This window comes from Agelaius phoeniceus, chromosome 26 (genome assembly GCF_051311805.1).
Source record: "Agelaius phoeniceus isolate bAgePho1 chromosome 26, bAgePho1.hap1, whole genome shotgun sequence".
NCBI classification, from domain to species: Eukaryota; Metazoa; Chordata; class Aves; order Passeriformes; family Icteridae; genus Agelaius; species Agelaius phoeniceus.
In genome coordinates this window covers 2,276,489-2,292,979 of record NC_135290.1, presented here as the reverse complement: position 1 = coordinate 2,292,979, position 16,491 = coordinate 2,276,489, and the positions used below count along the sequence as shown (strand labels likewise).

The following is a 16,491-nucleotide window of genomic DNA, read 5'->3' as shown; positions in this document are numbered from 1 at the left end:
TCGGTGCTCCCGCGGCCCCGCCCCCCGTAGGTCTATGACAGCCAATCAGCGCGGTCGTTGCGTGGTGCGTCACGGCGCGCGGAGAGGGGGCTGCCCCCCCGGCTATTCCCGGATGGCACCGCCTCCCGCCGCAGGGCTTCGCTAGGCAGAGGCGGTACAGGGGGCCGGGGGGGGGTGGCTGCCGGGAACAGCCGTGCGGGAAACCCAGCTGAGTTCCGGGCAGCGCCGTGACGTCACGCGGTCGCCGCCGCCGCCGCAGCCTCTTAAAGGGGCCGCGTCGCGCCGGGCGGGCCCGTGCCCCGTGCTGTTAGCAGCGCCCCCGCGTGGGGCTGAGGGGATCGGCCCTGTGGGGCTGAGGGCATCAATCCCATAGGACTGTGGGGATCGATCCTATAGAACTGTGGGGATCGGTCCCTGTGGGGCTGTGGGTATCAATCCCTGTGGGGCTGAGGGGATCGATACCATAGGGCTGTGGGGAGCATCACCGTGGGGCTGTGGGGATCGATCCCTGTGGGGCTGTGGAGATCGATCCCAGTGGGGCTGAGGGGATCGATCCTATAGAACTGTGGGGATCGGTCCCTGTGGGGCTGAGGGGATCGATCCTAGAGGACTGTGGGGATTGATACTATAGAACTGTGGGGATTGATCCTATAGAACTGTGGGGATCAGTCCCTGTGGGGCTGTGGGGATTGATCCTATAGGACTGTGGACATGGATCCTATAGGACTATGGAGATCATCCCCATAGGGCTGTGGGGATGGATCCCTGTGGGGTTCTGTGTGTCAGCCCCCACTGCAGGGCTGTGGGGATGGATCCCTGTAGGACTGTGGGGATGGATCCCTGTGGGGCTCAGCATGTCAGCCCCCGCAGCAGTGCTGCGGGGATCAGCCCCTCCCCAGCGCCCGGTGCCACGGACAGGCCTCACACTGGTGGTTTACAAAAGAGACTTTATTGCTGCGCTGCTGCCTGGGCACAGCCAGGGACAGGCGAGGATCACCCGGGGGCCTCTGCCACCCTGGCCCTGCTGTCCCGGCCCTGCAGCTCAGAGAAAACCTGCGTGAAAAAACCGGCCTGTGGGCCCGCAGGAGATTCTGTGAGGGCAGGTGAGCTGTGGGCTCACACGGGGCTGGGAAGCACCAGCAGCCAAGAGCCGGTGCCCGGTGCCTCCCCACACCGGGAGCCTCGGGGCCACCGGTGTCTCAGGGCTGCCTGCAGCCGGCACACGGAACCGACCGCTCCCACCTCCTGTGGGGAGGGAAGCTGTGGCAGGACCCCGAGGCTGGGACAGCACTGTTTGAAGGAAAATAATTCTTTAAAGGTAAAGCGAGTTTATATATTGGGTTATGTGAGCAGCAGCAGCCTCGTGCTGGGGGAGCAGGATGGGGAATGCAAGGCTGGGGCTTGCAGCGGGGCTGAGTATGTAAGAGGCAAGCTGGGCTGAGCCAGGCAGAGCCCCCAAGGCACCGTGTGCTGCCTTCCTGCTGCCTCACTCAGGGCATGGAGTGAAGCTGCAGAAAGCAGGACACGGGGAGGAAAGCACAGGACGTGGGCATGGGCATGAGCCTGAGCTGTGCCAGGACCCCTGCAGAAAGCAGACGCTCAGAAATGCTCAAGGTCCTGTGCTGGGCAGGTGTCAAGGCCTCTTTCTGATGGTCTAGAGGCTCACATGGCAGCAGTGCGTCCCATATCCCTCTGGAAACAAGTCCCTAGCCATGGTGGCTGCTCCAGCATTGCTGCCTGGGTGTCCCCCTCTCCCAGGGCAGCAAGCGTGGGCCCCACTGCCTGCTGCCACCACCTCTGTGGGTGTGGAGGGAGCAGACCCAGCACCCCACCTCCATGCTGCTCCCTGCCCTGGGACTGCTCCTGGATCTCTGGCAGATCCCTGACCCATGTGAGAAGCCTGCAGCTTGCTCTGTTCCTGCCACAGCCCCGGGGCACAGCGGGGAGGAGCAGTGAGCCCCAGCTCTGTGACACCCCAGCTGCAGGGTGGCTTCGTGCAAAGGTCACCGAGTCCTTGGGAGGGCAGAGAGGAGCAGCCCCGCCGGCCCCAGGCCAGCTCAGCTTTGCCATGTGCTGCCCAACAAGAGGATTTGCTCAGCTCTTCCCTCCCGTGCACCGGCTGCATCCCAGTTCCTCTGGTCCCCCGAAGGAGCAGCCGGGTTGGGTGCTGGGAGTCTTCTTGCCTGTGGAGTGGCTGCAGAGCCTGGCATAGGGGGCCAGGTGGTGTGGGCTGGTGGGCTGTTGCAGGAAGCTTTCTTGACACCAGGTTTTTCTTATGGAGGACTCTTGAACTTTCAGCTGTACAGCTTCTTGGGATCAGCACTCTCCAGCTGGGTCAGGGCCCTGTCACTCAAAGCACATCTTCAGGTGTAGGGCAAGAAGGCTGCAGCAGGAATGGTCTCCGAGGGTGATTTAGTAGTGTAAGAAAAACAGTTCCGTGTTCCTAATGTTTATGTGCTAAAACTAAAATATAAAATATACCTTGTACAAAGCAGGCAGGGGATCGGCATCGGCTCTGCAGGGTAAGAAGGACGCATTGTGTACACTTCCCTGGGGCTCCAGGGCAGGGAGAGCTCGAAATGTGAGTGATTTTGTGTTCAGCTGTCATCCACAACCCTTGTGCTCTGCAGCCTGTCCTACTCGCTGTCACTCTTGTCCACCAGTACCGCGTCAGTCTCCTCCGTGATCTCCAGCAGGGTGTGCATGTCAGGGCTCTCCCCACGCATCAGGTCTGAATTTTCTCCTTCCTCTCCACCAACCTCCACCAGCTCTGTGGCTTTCACCTCCACCTCACCCTCTCTGATTTTCTTGACATGGAAAGTGAAGGGTGGCACTTTGTAGACGGCTGTCTTGGACCTGGCATAGATGGTGTGGTCAGGGGTGAAAGACTTCCTCAGTTTGTCCCGAGAGCTCTTCATCTTCTCTCTCCTCTCGTTAGTCACAATTTTAGTGCCCAGTTTGTTCATCCTCTTCTCCAGGTTGTGGCGGGTCTTCTCCAAGTTGTGGCGGGTCTTCTCCAGGTTTTCCTTGGTCTTTAGCTTAGTCTTTTCCATCTTCTCCTTTGAGAATGCCTTCTTAAAGTCATCCACCCTTTTCATGCCGCTCCTTTTGATGCGTTCTGCCCGTGACTCTTCGATAATCTCCTCAATCTCCACCTCCTCATCCGAGGAGAGCTGGACGTGGTCCTCCTCCGCATGGTCCTCACCCACAGGGACCTCCTCACCCTCACCTTCCTTCTCCAGCTTTTCACCTTCCTTTAGGGACTTGCTGATGCTCAGTTTAGATGGGAGCTTCACTTCATCCTGCAAGACACAGAGCGGAGCCAGTGAGACACACAGACACCGGCAACCCCGGAGCCAGCCCGTCCTCCCTCCCACACATCGGCCTCCACCCAGCTAAACACACCCAGGTACCTCAGGCCCAGCCTCATCCTCCCTCACTGCAGCTGATAAAGTCATGGTGAGGAGGATCCGCTTAGGACTCTCCCGTACCAGGACTCAGGCACCAGCTCTGCTCACTCTAGGCTGGCTCCAAACTCATCTGTGATGCCAGAAGTATGGGAAAGGCAGCCCAGCACTGAAACTGGAGCCTTTTCCCTTCTTCCTCTGTCTGTGTCACAGTCTTGTGCCCTCCAGTTTCATCTTTATCCTGGACCTGGCCCGCAGCTCCTCACTCCAGGGACATGTGGGCCACCAGGACTGTGGTCTTCAGGATTCCAGCCTGGCCAGGTCCAGCTGTCACCCCAGGCACAGCACAGGGCTGCAGAGGCACAGCCAGAGCTGACAGTCTGGCCACAGCACCAGCATGCACACTCTGTCCTGGCCGTCCCCAGGCTGCACTCAGACTTTCCCAAGGCCTCAGGATCCAGATGTGGGGCAGGGAATCTCTTGGGATGCAGCAGGCTGCCCTGTTTTTCCTATTTCTCCACTGGGGAATAAGTTAGAGAATTTGCCCAAGTCCATATCTGGAGATAGTGGAGACAGTGGTCCCAACTCACACAGCCTGGTCTGCAAGGAGACACAGCTCTACTTGGATTCATTCAGCTTCTCCATGAGCCTGAGCCAGCCAAGTTCCTGATCCCAGTGGCAGAGGACAAGCATGTGCCTGGGAGAGGGGCACAGATCTGGAGTGGGATTGGTTTTCATCTGAGCAGCACATAGCATGCGTCCCTGCTGCAGTGATTCACCTCTCTGTTCCCAGGACAGGCTGGAAATAGCCCATCACTGTACAGAGCCTCACAGCTGCAGGGCTGCAGCTCACACTCGGAAATTTATTGCCCAAGCAGTTCTAATCTACAGAGCTGGGTGGGAGAGGTGGGAGCTGCCAGGAGCAGCCTGTCAGGAATCCAGCAGCAGCCAAAGGGCAATGTGTGGAACGGGCACTCAGCATGTGGAGCTGCTGGGCTGAGGTTTGGAGGAGAGCCTGGGCAGCAGGACAGCCTGGTGCCATTCTGAGCCCTGGGCAGGCAGCAGCAGAGCAGAGCAAGGATGGCATTCCAGCCCTGCACTGGAAATCAAGGGACAGCCCCCAGTGTACCCCAAGTGCTTGAAGTGCGTGGCAAACCCTGGAACACCAGCAGTGATTTGCCTGCCCCTGGCTTGGGGACGTGGCCAGGGTGACTCTGCTGTGGCACCTCCCATGCTCTGCGTGTCACAGCAGCTGCACAAAGGAGCTGCACAGGTGCCAAGAGCCAGGACAGGGGGGTGGCCGTTCCCCCAGGCATGAGGAGGGGTGTTCCTGGTGCTGTTGTGGGACAGAACACCCCGGTCCTTGCTCAGAGCCGGAAGGGACAGGGTGTGTGCACACCCTCACCCTGAGCACTGTCCCACCCCACGCCACTGCCCTGCCTCACCAAGGTCACTGCCACTCTGTACCTCTGGCCTGAGCTCCTGGAGATGCCCTCCCTGCAGGCATGGGTGCTGTCCCCAGCCCTCTGTGCTGTCCCCAGCCCTGCCTTCCCTTCCACCCCTGGAGAAGTGACACAACTCATCGAATATGTGACTCCAGCACAGCTTCACCTGCGTGAAATCCAGATGCTCTCAGCTGCTTTCTCATTTTTTCCCTAAGCACAGGTACTGGTCCTTGGGCCAGATGAAGTTCTGGAAGCACAAGGGCATCTGGAGAAACTTTTGTGAGCAGTGAAAAGCCAGCTCCATGGAGCACTGGGCTCAGTGGGGGTGGCACAGGCTGCAGTGTCTGTGGTGAAAGCACAGAGCTTTCATTCTGGGTTTTCTTCAGAGCAGACAACTGTGCTGGGTGAAGCTCTTCACCCCCCAGATCACAGATCAGGTCTCATACACTTTGTGGGGATTAAGGTGAAGTGGCCAACATGTGTTTTCTTCATTTGATGAGCCACTTCAGCAGAAAACAATACACACACTCTCCAGAGGGCCAGGTCAGTCCAGGGCAAACCCACATCAGGGGGAAGGCAGGGATCCTGTTCTCCACAACAACACCTGCCAGAGCAATCCCAGAAAATTCCAGGGACCCTGCCCAGCCAGCAGAACATCAGGAACTCCAGCCACTTCCTTCCCTCTGAGGCAACACAATGAGCCAGAACAAAGGCATCCCCCTCTTGCCTGGCACAGCTGTCCCTGGAAATGGGCCATATCCTGCAAACCCTGATCCTATCAGCCCCTTGTGAGCTCCAGAATATGTGTTTGCAGCAAGAAACACCACCTCAAACCTCCACGTCTGTCACATAAACAACAACCTTTCCTCACCTTTCCTTGTGCTACACCAGTATATCCAGCTCTTGACTGAATTTTCTGATGGGATGGGATGGGATGGGCTGGGCCAGCAATGCTCCCATCCAGCCTCAGCAGCATCCTGCAGCTTTTCCCTCACAGCCACCAAGACATGGCCAGCAGCAGTTTTGGGTACACAGCACAGTGGGAGCAACAGCCCCTCTTGGGGTGCCTGCAGCTCTCCCAAGCCCTGCACTTCACCTGCAGAGCAGCAGCTGCCCAGCTCTGTGATCCCACAGAGCACCCTCCCTTCTCCCACTCTGCCAGCCCTGCTCCATCCCCACAGCCCAGCCCAGCCTGGCAGTGCTCACAGCTCTGTCAGGAGGCACTCATGGATCAGACCCAGAGGCACAGAGGGAGCACAGCCCTTCTCATACGTGGGGATCCCAGCCTCCCCCCTTGGGATTGTTTCCAAGAGCTTTTCTCCAGCTGTGTTTGGGAAACCCTTCATGTCCTGCTCCTGGTTTCTCTCTCTCTCCTAGGCATAATTCCTGCATTTCCCACCCTCAGCCCACCTCTTCCTCACTGATTGCTGGTCTGACCAGTAGATGACCAGCTGGGGACCACTGGAGGATTTTCAGCAGTGTGCTAAGGGACAGTCCCCAGAGTCCAAGCTCCCCTGCATTCAGGGAGCATTCCTGTGGGGTCAGGCACAGCACAGCTGGTGTGAGAACATCCACAGCTCTGGCACACCTTAATGGGGACCAGCCCGTTCTGCTGAGCATCCCTTGCATGTACCCACCCCCTGCACCCAGGCACTGCCCAAAAGCCACCAAGAGTCTCCTCCTCCCTGCCCAGGAGGTTTCTCCAGTGGGGAAGGGGAACTGCCTGGTGTGGGCAGGACATGCCTGCAGACACAGGCCTGCAGGATAATGGGACGTGATTGAAACAATCAAGAACCATCCCAGGCCCATGGCTGGCTGCTGCACAAATCCCTGCTCTGTCCAAGCAAGGCACTATGCTCTCTGCACTTCATTTTACTCATGACTCATCCAGTTGAGCCACATTTTTAACACCAGGCATTCTATTTTTGCTCAGAAAACACTGATCCTGAAGTGGGCGAGTCCAAAATCCTGGGTCTTGGCATCCCTGCCTGTTGGGGTGTTCAAAACCTGGCTCCCAATCAGCAGAGGCAAACCAGTTCTGTCCTCTCTGCTTGCCTCCAACTGGCACAAGGACGGCAAGTAAACAACATTTTTCAGAAGATTTTGTTACCAGCAGCAGCAAACTCCGTGCACAGTGCAGAGCTGCACCCAGCAGCAGGACAGGGCCATGGAGGCTGAATTATCCCTGCAGCTCCCGGGATGAGCTGTGCTTTGGGAAGCTCCCTGGCACTGGGCCTGTCCATCTGTGGACTCTGTGGGCACCCAGAGGGGCCCCACAGCCAGCCCCAGGGGCAGCTGGCTGCCAGCTGCTCTGTGTCCTCCTACTTCAAACAACCCCGGGCTGTCGGATCCTCAGCAGTCTCTCCCCTGAGCGGGCTTTTATCTGACATTGTTTTCGAGTTCCCTGGCAGTGAGTCACCCGCGGCCCACGGCCATGGACACCAGCCTGGTTGCTACAACACACGTAAACACTTCCCCTGGCTGTATAAGAAGGCCAAGGAGACGCAGAGCTGAGCTGCATTCCCAGTCAGTGTGTAAGGAACTGAGTCCCAGCACTCCCAGCCGCTCTGCTCTCCAGTTGGAAGGTTTAATGGAAGGTCCTCACATGCACATGCAAATCACATCTGCAATTCATTTCACTCCGTTATTTTTACACAACTGCAACAGCGCAGAGAGTTTGGTTGATGTTTGCAGCAGTAACATGCAGAAAACGACCAGCTCACATTCCTGGGCTCTGCTATGACCAAATCAGGCTGATCTCAACACTTTGTGAGCTGGAGCCCCTCCTGCACCCACCCCGGGCAGCACAGCCTGGCCCTGGCCTTGGGGAGCCTGGGGGAGGATTAGGAGGAGCTTGGGCAGCAAACAGCCCTCCAGGTCAGGTCAGACTGTGCCAGAGAACAAGTTCTGCTCCCGTTTCCATGATAACTGCTCTGCTGTGCCAGGCCTCAGAGGACACTGCTTTGTGCTGACCTTCCAGCAGTGTCATGGGAAGGAGGATTCAGCTATTCCTGAGTAACAACAGCATGCATGAGAGGCACCCTGAACATAGCAGGGCTCAGCAGCGTCCAGATATCCTGCACAGAGGGGGCTGTGCTTTCCTCTCCAGTGCCTTGGTGGAACAGACCTTTTCTGTGGAGACTGAAACTGCTAGTTTGCTAGGTCACAAAAAATAAAAGAGTCTTTTCTTAGATCTGACATTCTCCTTGAAAAGGAGAAGTTTTCCCTGGCAGCTTTGAGCAGAGACCAAAATTCCAAAATTCCAAAATTCCTAGACTTGGTTCACTCTCACCTGGCTCTTGGAATATTCCTGTGGCCATTCCCACTGGACAGTGCTGCAAGCGCTGCTGGGTGACCCCCAAAGGGCAGCTGGAGCTTGGGGTGTTTTAGCCAGCAGCTGCACAATGACAGGAAGGCAACAGTGGCCTCTGTGGACTAAATGTTACATGAACAACAGTTAAAGTCACCACTCCAGCAGCGTGTGCAGGACCTGACTCTGAGCAAGCAGCCCCAGGGACTGAGGCCAGACAGAAATGGGAGATGCTGCAGGGGCTGCCCAAAACATTGGAAGTTTATGTCACAGTTTGTGCTCTCTGCCTGTTTTACCTGTTTAAAACAACAACTTCAAACCATACCACAATCACAAACTAATGCTCACAAGAAGCCTGAGGAGGTTCCAGGGCTGCATTTCACAGGGAGAAATGGCAGCTCACAGAACAGGTGGGATTTGCCCAGTCACAGCAGAGCCAGCTGCCCCTGGCCACTTGCCCTTTTTCATGCAAGCCACACAGCAGCTCCTCCTGAGGGAAAATCCCAGCTCCTCACACCCACGCTCATGCAGCAAGCACATTAGTCAGAGCACGATCAGCCTTGGAGGTCTGAGAGCCCGAGGCAGCCTCAAGCAGGAGAGAAGCAAAGGCTCAGAATCAGCAGCTCCCAGAGCTTCAGAAGAGGTTCAGAGCGATCTTCAGGGGGTGCCGCTGACGAGGCCCTAAACTGCTGCCTCCTCCTGTGTCTTCTGCTGCCCTGGGCCTGTCTCCACGGGCTGGGCTCAGAGGGCAGTCCCTGGCGAAGACTCAAGGCATACCCGTGGCATCTTCTCGGGCTAAGATGAGGAAAACTGCATTTCAATGGCCAGGGAAAGGAAGCACAATGGAAACACTCACCTGTTCCTTCCAGGAATCTGATTGAGAACAACAGTGATCCGGGTTAGCACGAGAACAGGCAGAGAGAAAAAGGCACAGGGGTCTGTTTTAGTCAAGGGAGAAGCCAGGAAGCAGAATTTGACAGAAAAGAGAGTCAGCAAAGATCTGTGAGATGGAAGAGTGTCTGTCTCTGATTCAGAAGGTCCCAGGAAACACAGGATCCCCTCTGTGGGTTCAGGCACTGCCACAGGGCCAGACTCTGATCACAATCACAGGGCTTCAGTGTCACCTGTTGGGGACATGTCTCCCTTTGCTGTGGTGTAGCTGAACTCAGAGTTTGTTTGTGAATGTAAGATCATGAAAAAAGGGGTGGTGTGTCATGGACATATTTTATGAAAAATCCTTTTGTTAGGATTTTTTCTCCTGAGAAGCTAAGCCACAGAAATTAAATGTAAACAATGATTATCTGCTGCTGTGGAATGAAACAGGTGGATCTTTGATTGGTCTCATGTGGTTGTTTTTAATTAATGGCCAATCACAGTCCGGCTGTCTCAGACTCTCTGGTCAGTCACAAGATTTTATTATCATTCCATTCCTTTCCTTTCAAGCCTTCTGATGAAATCCTTTCTTCTATTCTTTTAGTATAGTTATAATATATCATTTTCTTTTAATATAATATCTACCATAAAATAATAAATCATCCTTCTGAAACAATGGAGTCAAGATTCTCATCTCTTCCCTCATGCTGGGACCCCTGTGAACACCACCACAGTGGTGATTTGAAAGCCCTGTGTTTATTGACTGAAGTGCAGAGGCTGCAGAGATTGAAGCAGGCGGCTGCAGCTCCAGAACTCTATCCGCTGCTTTTGTCACGTACTGACCTTACCCTAAAGCAGCGCCAGATAATTCCCAGCAGCTCCCAGATCTCTGCACCCAGTGACACAGCAAAGTCAGGCATGGCCTTGACTCTTGGCTTCCAAGGGTTGGACAAAGTTTGTGACCAATAGTGCCAAGAGGTTCATGAAAAGAGAAGCCTCAAGCCTTAGAGATGAGATTTTGAGTCCTGCTGTAAGAAGTCACCAAGGAATACTGCTGAGATAAAAAGATCTGAAATATGAGGGGAGAAAGCAAATCAGGTTGGGATTAGGTAAATGTTAGAGGGATAAATAATTCATTCTCTAGTAGCATCTCCCTGCCTAGCAGAGTCCTCCTAGCCTCTGTAATTCTGGGTGTTGTGCAATCTGCCTGGCACTTCTTTCTATCATATCAGGCACATCCAGTTACCCTGGGTCCTGGAAGCTGTGTCTGAAAAGCAGGATCTGCCTCATGAGCTGTGATAAACAGCCACTTGGGACAAGCACCAGAGCTGGTGCAAAGGAAGGGAGGGAGGCTGGGGAGAGGAGGAGGCTGTGCTTGGAAAAATTCTTTTGCCTTTAGTGAGTCAGAAGAGAGGGAGAGCTGTAGGAAACAGAGAAGTAAATAGATTGAGAGTGAAAAGGAGCTTTTTTCCCCACTGACAGCATTAAGAAGTTTTGATGCCATTATCAGTCTGTTTGTACCACTGGCTTTGCTCTCAGATTGGCCTGAGCTGATTGATGACTCCAGAGCTGCTCCTGAGCAGCAAAGCAGCAAAGATGGGGTTTGTATTACAGATCCTTTGCAGACACTGACATTTGCATCCTCACATAAAGCTGAAGACTAAACATCCTGAGACCTTTTATTCTAAATATTTGATTTTCCTTTACTGATACTGCACATTTTGTTTCTGCTCTTTGTCTATATCACAGCTGGACAGTGGACCCACAATTCTTCAGGTGCTCTGTAAGTTGTAGGAGATCTTGCAGAATCAAGAGGACAATCCCAAATGGGACAAAAGAGGGCTAAGCCTGTTGCTGAATAGTTTATAAGTCATTGCTGTGCCTTCTGGGTTGTGCACATGAGAGGCCTGAGGGAGGAATTGGTGATAAGGAGGGATATTACCTTGTGTTTGTTCTCATGACCACTACTCATCCAATCTAACCCTATCCCAATGGCTGGGCAGCCTCTGGCCCTTTGCTCTGGGACAATTTGTGACTGCACAGCTCAGCCTGGAACTATAATGGTGAAAGGATTTTAGCAAAGCAAACAGTTCTGGCACCAACTGCTTATAAATAATAGCTGAGCAATGAAATATTCATGCAGTTGATACTAGATTGCAACAGAGAAATCCATGCTCCAGAGCTGTCTGCTGGTAGACTGGTAATCTGCACTAAAAGAAATCCTGAGGGTCAGAGCTATTAACATCCTGACTTTTTTTAAGGCTCAGTATCCTCTGAATTATTATCTTGAAACTCTTACAATTCCATAATATGCAGATAATGTGCAAGACTTTTGTACATCAGGATGTTCATGTGCTGCAATGGAGGCAGCACTGACAGGAGCTGCTTTTGGCTGGATTTGCAGTGATAGTGAAACCTGCTTTTTATTTTAAAGTATTATCAGAAAATTAATACAGTGGCTGCTGCAATGCAAATCCCTTCCCAGTGGGAAGAGGGATGGATGTTCCAGCACAGAGAGCTCTCAGCCACGTGGAGCCAGCTGGTTTTGCAGGAAAAGCACCTGGGTACGTGGTGCTGTTCCTATCCCAGTGCTGTTCCCCCAAATTGCTTTGGAAATTCCTATTTATTTTTAATGCTGGAGCTGGGCAGGCAGCACTGAACTGCAGGCACGTCACCCAGCCAGGCTGTCCCTCAGGGCTGTGGATCTTCCTGGCTCTTGTCAATGCTCCACTGCCTTAAACTCATCATGAATGAGTTTCTGAATGATTAATTTGAAACAAAACCATAGCTCAGGGCAGTGCCATTCTGTTTGGGCAGTGGAGAAAGGCTGTAGCCCGAGGGCAGTGGGTTTGTATGCCCTGGGGTCCCTGCCCTGTGCTGCTCCTCAGCTCCCTGAGCTCGTGTCTTTTTCCACCTTCTTTTGAGGAGCACAGACCCAAAACTGGGGCAGCTCAGGTCTGAATCTGTCACATTAATGAGTGGGTTTGAAATCTCCCCCTCCTCCTCTCCATGCACAGTCTCCCATCCGTATAAGGCCCACGCCAGCACAAAGCCAGGCTGGGCTATTTATATTTCCCTGCCCAGCCCTACCCACCCAACACTGCATGGCCGGGATCCAGGTCCCACCCTGCTCTCCCAACAGCACAGCCCTTCCCACAGAAACTCACAGAGTTTCCCTGAAAACCCCATGAAGAGCAGATGAGCCCCAAGGGAGCATCCTGAGAGGACAGCGTGGGGAGCACACACTCACACCCCTCAGACAAAGCTGCTCTTCCCAACAAAAACACTGCACATCCCCGGAGCTCAGCCCACACCAGCCTCAAAATAAAGGACCAGCACAATTTAGAAATTCAATACTCCTTGTGCGTGCCGAGTGCTGCGGGGGTTTGTCCAGCTGTAACAAAATCAGCCTCTGGCATTTGCAGGAATAAGTTTAATTGTCAAAAAAACAGTTTGGAGGAAAATGCCAAGCTTACATAAACTGCCACGTGCTGCTCTCCAGCTCTCACAAAGTCTGGTTTCAGAGCAGTAGCTGCTTGCACAGGACATCCATTATTTAACCATGAACTGCAGTAACCAGCCCCATGTTGAGGATCCTAAAACCAGGAGATTTGGGATGAAGTCACTTTAGTTTGTTTTTATTAGCAACCACTCTCACGGAATTTTTTGGTGTCCTGATTTCTCTGAAAGACAGGAGCCCGGGACAGAGGCACAAAGGAAGCTCTGAGCTCTGCTCTGAGGCTGCTGAGCAGTGCAGGCACTCACTGACATCAGACTTTTTAGGAAGGTAAATTCTGCACTGAGTGTCTGTGTACACACTGGCCTGTCAAAGCTCTCACCTCTGCTTTGGCTCAGCAAGTTTTCAAAAGAGAAAGATGGGGCAATTTGGAGGGGTATGGTTATTTTTGAGTATTATTCTAAAGACTTTATTTAATTCCCTACATTAAGTCTATACAAAACCTCTTAATTCAGAGAAATCAAACGAGCTCCTGGCAAAATCAGCTCAAAGAGAAAAACAAATGAGAAAACACAAGTGTGGACAGGACTGAGAGTGATGCCTGTAAATGTTCTGCTCAATACCTCCCCTCAGCCCGGACATGGGAGTGATATCCAACCCTGCACTTTCTCCCCCAAATTTTGAAACCACCCCAGCAGATGTGCTCAGGATCATGCCACAGGTCAGGCTTTCCCTGATAAAAATTTGGTTTTCATCTCCTCCTAATCTACAGCGAGCACAACACAATTCTCACAGGCAGCCTGACTTCCCTCCGGGGTGCAAAAGTTCTTATTTGCACTCCTGAAATAACCCCTCCACAATGGCTGAAACCTCAGGACTCAATGCTGAGAGAATAATCAAACATCAAGAACCAGCAAAGAGCTCATTTACCTGTACCTCTTTTACTTCATCCAACTGCAGAACTGTGCAATATCGAACCCTATTAGAGCAGGACCCTTGCTCTGCTCGGATCTCTCACCCAAAAACAGCCACGCTGCTGTAAAAAAACACGGATTTTTTTACATCTCCGAGGATGAGTTTATCTCTTGCTCTCCAGAAGAAAAGACTAATAAATCTTTGAATTTGTTAGTCCACCACCCCCAGCTTGGGAAAGCAGCTTTCCCTGAGTCAGAGAGGAGCAATAATGTGCTCAGCACTGCAGAATTAATGACATGACCAGTAACATACCCGACAGACACTTTGGTAGGCGGGGGTCTGAGAAGTGAGACACCGAATTAGAGAGTTCTTTTGTGATTATTTGGTTTTAACTGCAGATACGGTTAGGGAAGCACAGTGAATTGCTCAGTTACCCCCAGGCTGGACCCCAGAGCTGGATGATTTCCCTCCAGGGCCGGGTCTGCTCCATTCCTGTGGAAGTGCCAGCACCTCCACGAGGGCACAAACAGATCCATTTCACACAGTGCAAACCCTGGAGAACTCCTTACCTGTGCTCTGTGACATTCCAATCACACTAAATTCCGTGCTGGGAAATCATCCCAAATCCCAGATCATTTCTTCCCCTAATACCTCCATGATTCCTCAAGCCCCTGGCACAGCCCCTGGCCAAAGGACTCTTTCCAAGGCTGCCCTGTCCTCACCACAGCAGCAGGGCCAGGCCCCAAGCCTTTAGAAAGCTTTTTCATATTAGAAAAGAAACTCTGCTCAATATCAATAGGCCACAGCAAACCAACACAAACTACTCATGAAACACTAACCTGGAGATGTTTGGGATGCTTCCCAAGGACCTTGAACCTTGCCAACTTCCTACCTATTTCCGTAACTGACATGGAATGTTATGTTTAAACAATTCCCTCCACTCCTCTCATTTTGCAGTGGTCGTTGCTTCTGTTTTATTTTTCCACGGATAGACTGATTTACAAAGAGCTTGTAATACATACACACACACATATCTGGCTACAACTGGTTGTGTTTCCTGTATGATCTGAACAGGCTTTCAGCCCTTCAGTCATGATAAAACAACAAATGCTCAAGCTCTGAACCAAGAAATCCCACAGGTACGTGTCTGACCCCTGAGCCTGTCATGAGCCACTCGCCCTCAAACCCCACAGAAAGGACCATTCTCCCTTTTATTCTGCTTTTCTTCTCTCCCTTCCCATGATCAGCACTCGAAGCTTCTCCATTTGTTCCTAGCACTGGCTATTATTAACCCAGAGGCTTTCAACTATTCCATTAACTGTTTCACTCACTTTTCTCCCCTGGCCCAACAGAAGAGTTTGCTCTAATGCAGAAAACTAACTCCAGGCAGGAAACCTGACAGAATCATGTTCCTGTCTCTCTCTCCTTGTTTAATGTTAAGTGAAAACTCCAGCACTTCGTGCAGGGGGTGAACATCAAGCAAACCAAAGTTGTTATTGGGACCAAACAGCAAGGAGGTTCAAGGCTTGCAGGATGCAGAAGAAGGAAGATGGGAATTGCACAAGCCCTCAGCAAAGGCCACCCTGAGCACTGCCAAGCTCAAGGGGCTGGGCTGGATTTTCTCTGACAGCTCTATCTGCCCTGGCTGGACAGATTAACCCTGAGGCTGGGGTTACTATCACTTGTTACCAGATGCATGTCACAAATTTGAAATATCATCGGTCTCCACGTAGACGTACACATGGTGTCTCTTGGTAGAAGGCACGTTGGCAGATGGATTTCCAACACCCCCTTCTAGATCCCAGAGCACTATTGCTCTTTGTTGAGCTAAGCAGTTAAATCAGGTTATTTTGACACTTCTGGCTCGTTGCAGTGAGTTCTTAGGGCTGGGAACTCACGATTGATCCCTACTTGCATTAAAATTCCTGTTAAATGGGACAACTCTGTCAAACTCTGTCTTAGGACACGCAGAACATGTTAAATCACAAATGAGGTGACGGGGGACGCGCCTCAGCTTGGACTGCCAGAAAATCTGGGGAGTTTGGGAGAACATGCAGCGGGACGGGACCCTCAGCAAAGAAAACACCCACTAACAGGACGTAAAGACATCATGAAACACTTTCCTTACCTGATAGATCATGACTTTGAAGTTCCTGCGTTTCAGGAGCTCCGCTTCGTTGGCCTCCAGCTTCTTGATCTGCCCGGCTTGCTTCTCCAGGTTCTGCCTGACGGTTTTCACGTTGACGCTCACCTTGCGCACCTTCTCCAGCATTTTGTTGACGGTGTTGCTGGTGGTGGTGTGTGCCTTGGTCAGCTTGGTCAGCTCTCCCTGGATGCTGGTCACTGCGCTATCCATCTCCTGCTGCCTCTCCTCCAGCTGTGTTTGGGTCAGCTGGATCTGATCCACGGCCCCGATGATCTTGTCCAGAAGGGTCAGCACCATCACGCCGTTGATCTGGTCGGGTTTGATGGGCTCCTCGGGCGCTTGCTCCTCCGAGGTCTCAGAAACGGTGGGCGGCTCGATGATTTGCAAGGTGGTGTCCTCCATGGTGGCTGTCACTGCGGGGAGAGAGCAGGGAAAGCTGAGCCCGAGCCTGGGCTAAACTCCGCGCTGGGAGAGCAGCCAGGAATGGGGAGCGCAGCGAGCGAGAGGCTGTGCTGAAATTCAAATGGCACAGCCCCGCACGGCCGGCCAGTGGAACTGCCCTGCAAAATTTTCCAGCCTTGCAGCAGGTCATTGGCTGACTCCACCTCAGCTATAGAAAAGGAGCCGCTGCCAAATGCCTGCTGACCCACCCTTTTGAAATGATTAAAATAGTTGGAGGGGAGACGAGGGCTCTGCATGCAAACACAAGCACGGCTCAGCCAGGAATGCAAAGCTCTGGAACTGCAGCTGCCCCTGCTTTACTCTCAGTCTAAAGGCACTGAAGTAACAGGAGGAAAAAACAAAATCCTTTAGTGAACGGCTCGGGAAGCTGCTGGGAAGAGAGTGGGAAGCAAGCAGCCCCATCTGGGCACAGCTGTGTGCACTGAAGGCTTTAAACAACTTTTTTAAGGTTTAAACAACTTTTTTAAGGTTTAAAC

The 16,491-nt window shown here is 52.8% G+C and overlaps 1 protein-coding gene across 1 annotated transcript; it reads right to left on the bottom strand.

The window, feature by feature from the left end:
- Positions 1-930: 930 nt before the first annotated feature.
- CAVIN1 (caveolae associated protein 1) lies at positions 931-16,256 on the bottom strand. Its single transcript, XM_054649708.2, has 2 exons — positions 15,536-16,256; positions 931-3,302 (listed from the first exon to the last, which is right to left on the bottom strand). The coding sequence occupies exons 1-2, from the start codon at positions 15,953-15,955 to the stop codon at positions 2,637-2,639; spliced, it is 1,086 nt and encodes a 361-aa protein (XP_054505683.1). The 5' UTR covers positions 15,956-16,256; the 3' UTR covers positions 931-2,636.
- Positions 16,257-16,491: the final 235 nt, after the last annotated feature.

Coding starts and splice junctions, on each gene's coding strand:
- CAVIN1 (XM_054649708.2), bottom strand. CDS start 15,955: ATGGAGGACACCACCTTGCAAATCATCGAGCCGCCCACCGTTTCTGAG. Junction 3,303..15,535: donor TCAAAGTCATGATCTATCAG/GTAAGGAAAGTG, acceptor TGTGTCTTGCAG/GATGAAGTGAAGCTCCCATC.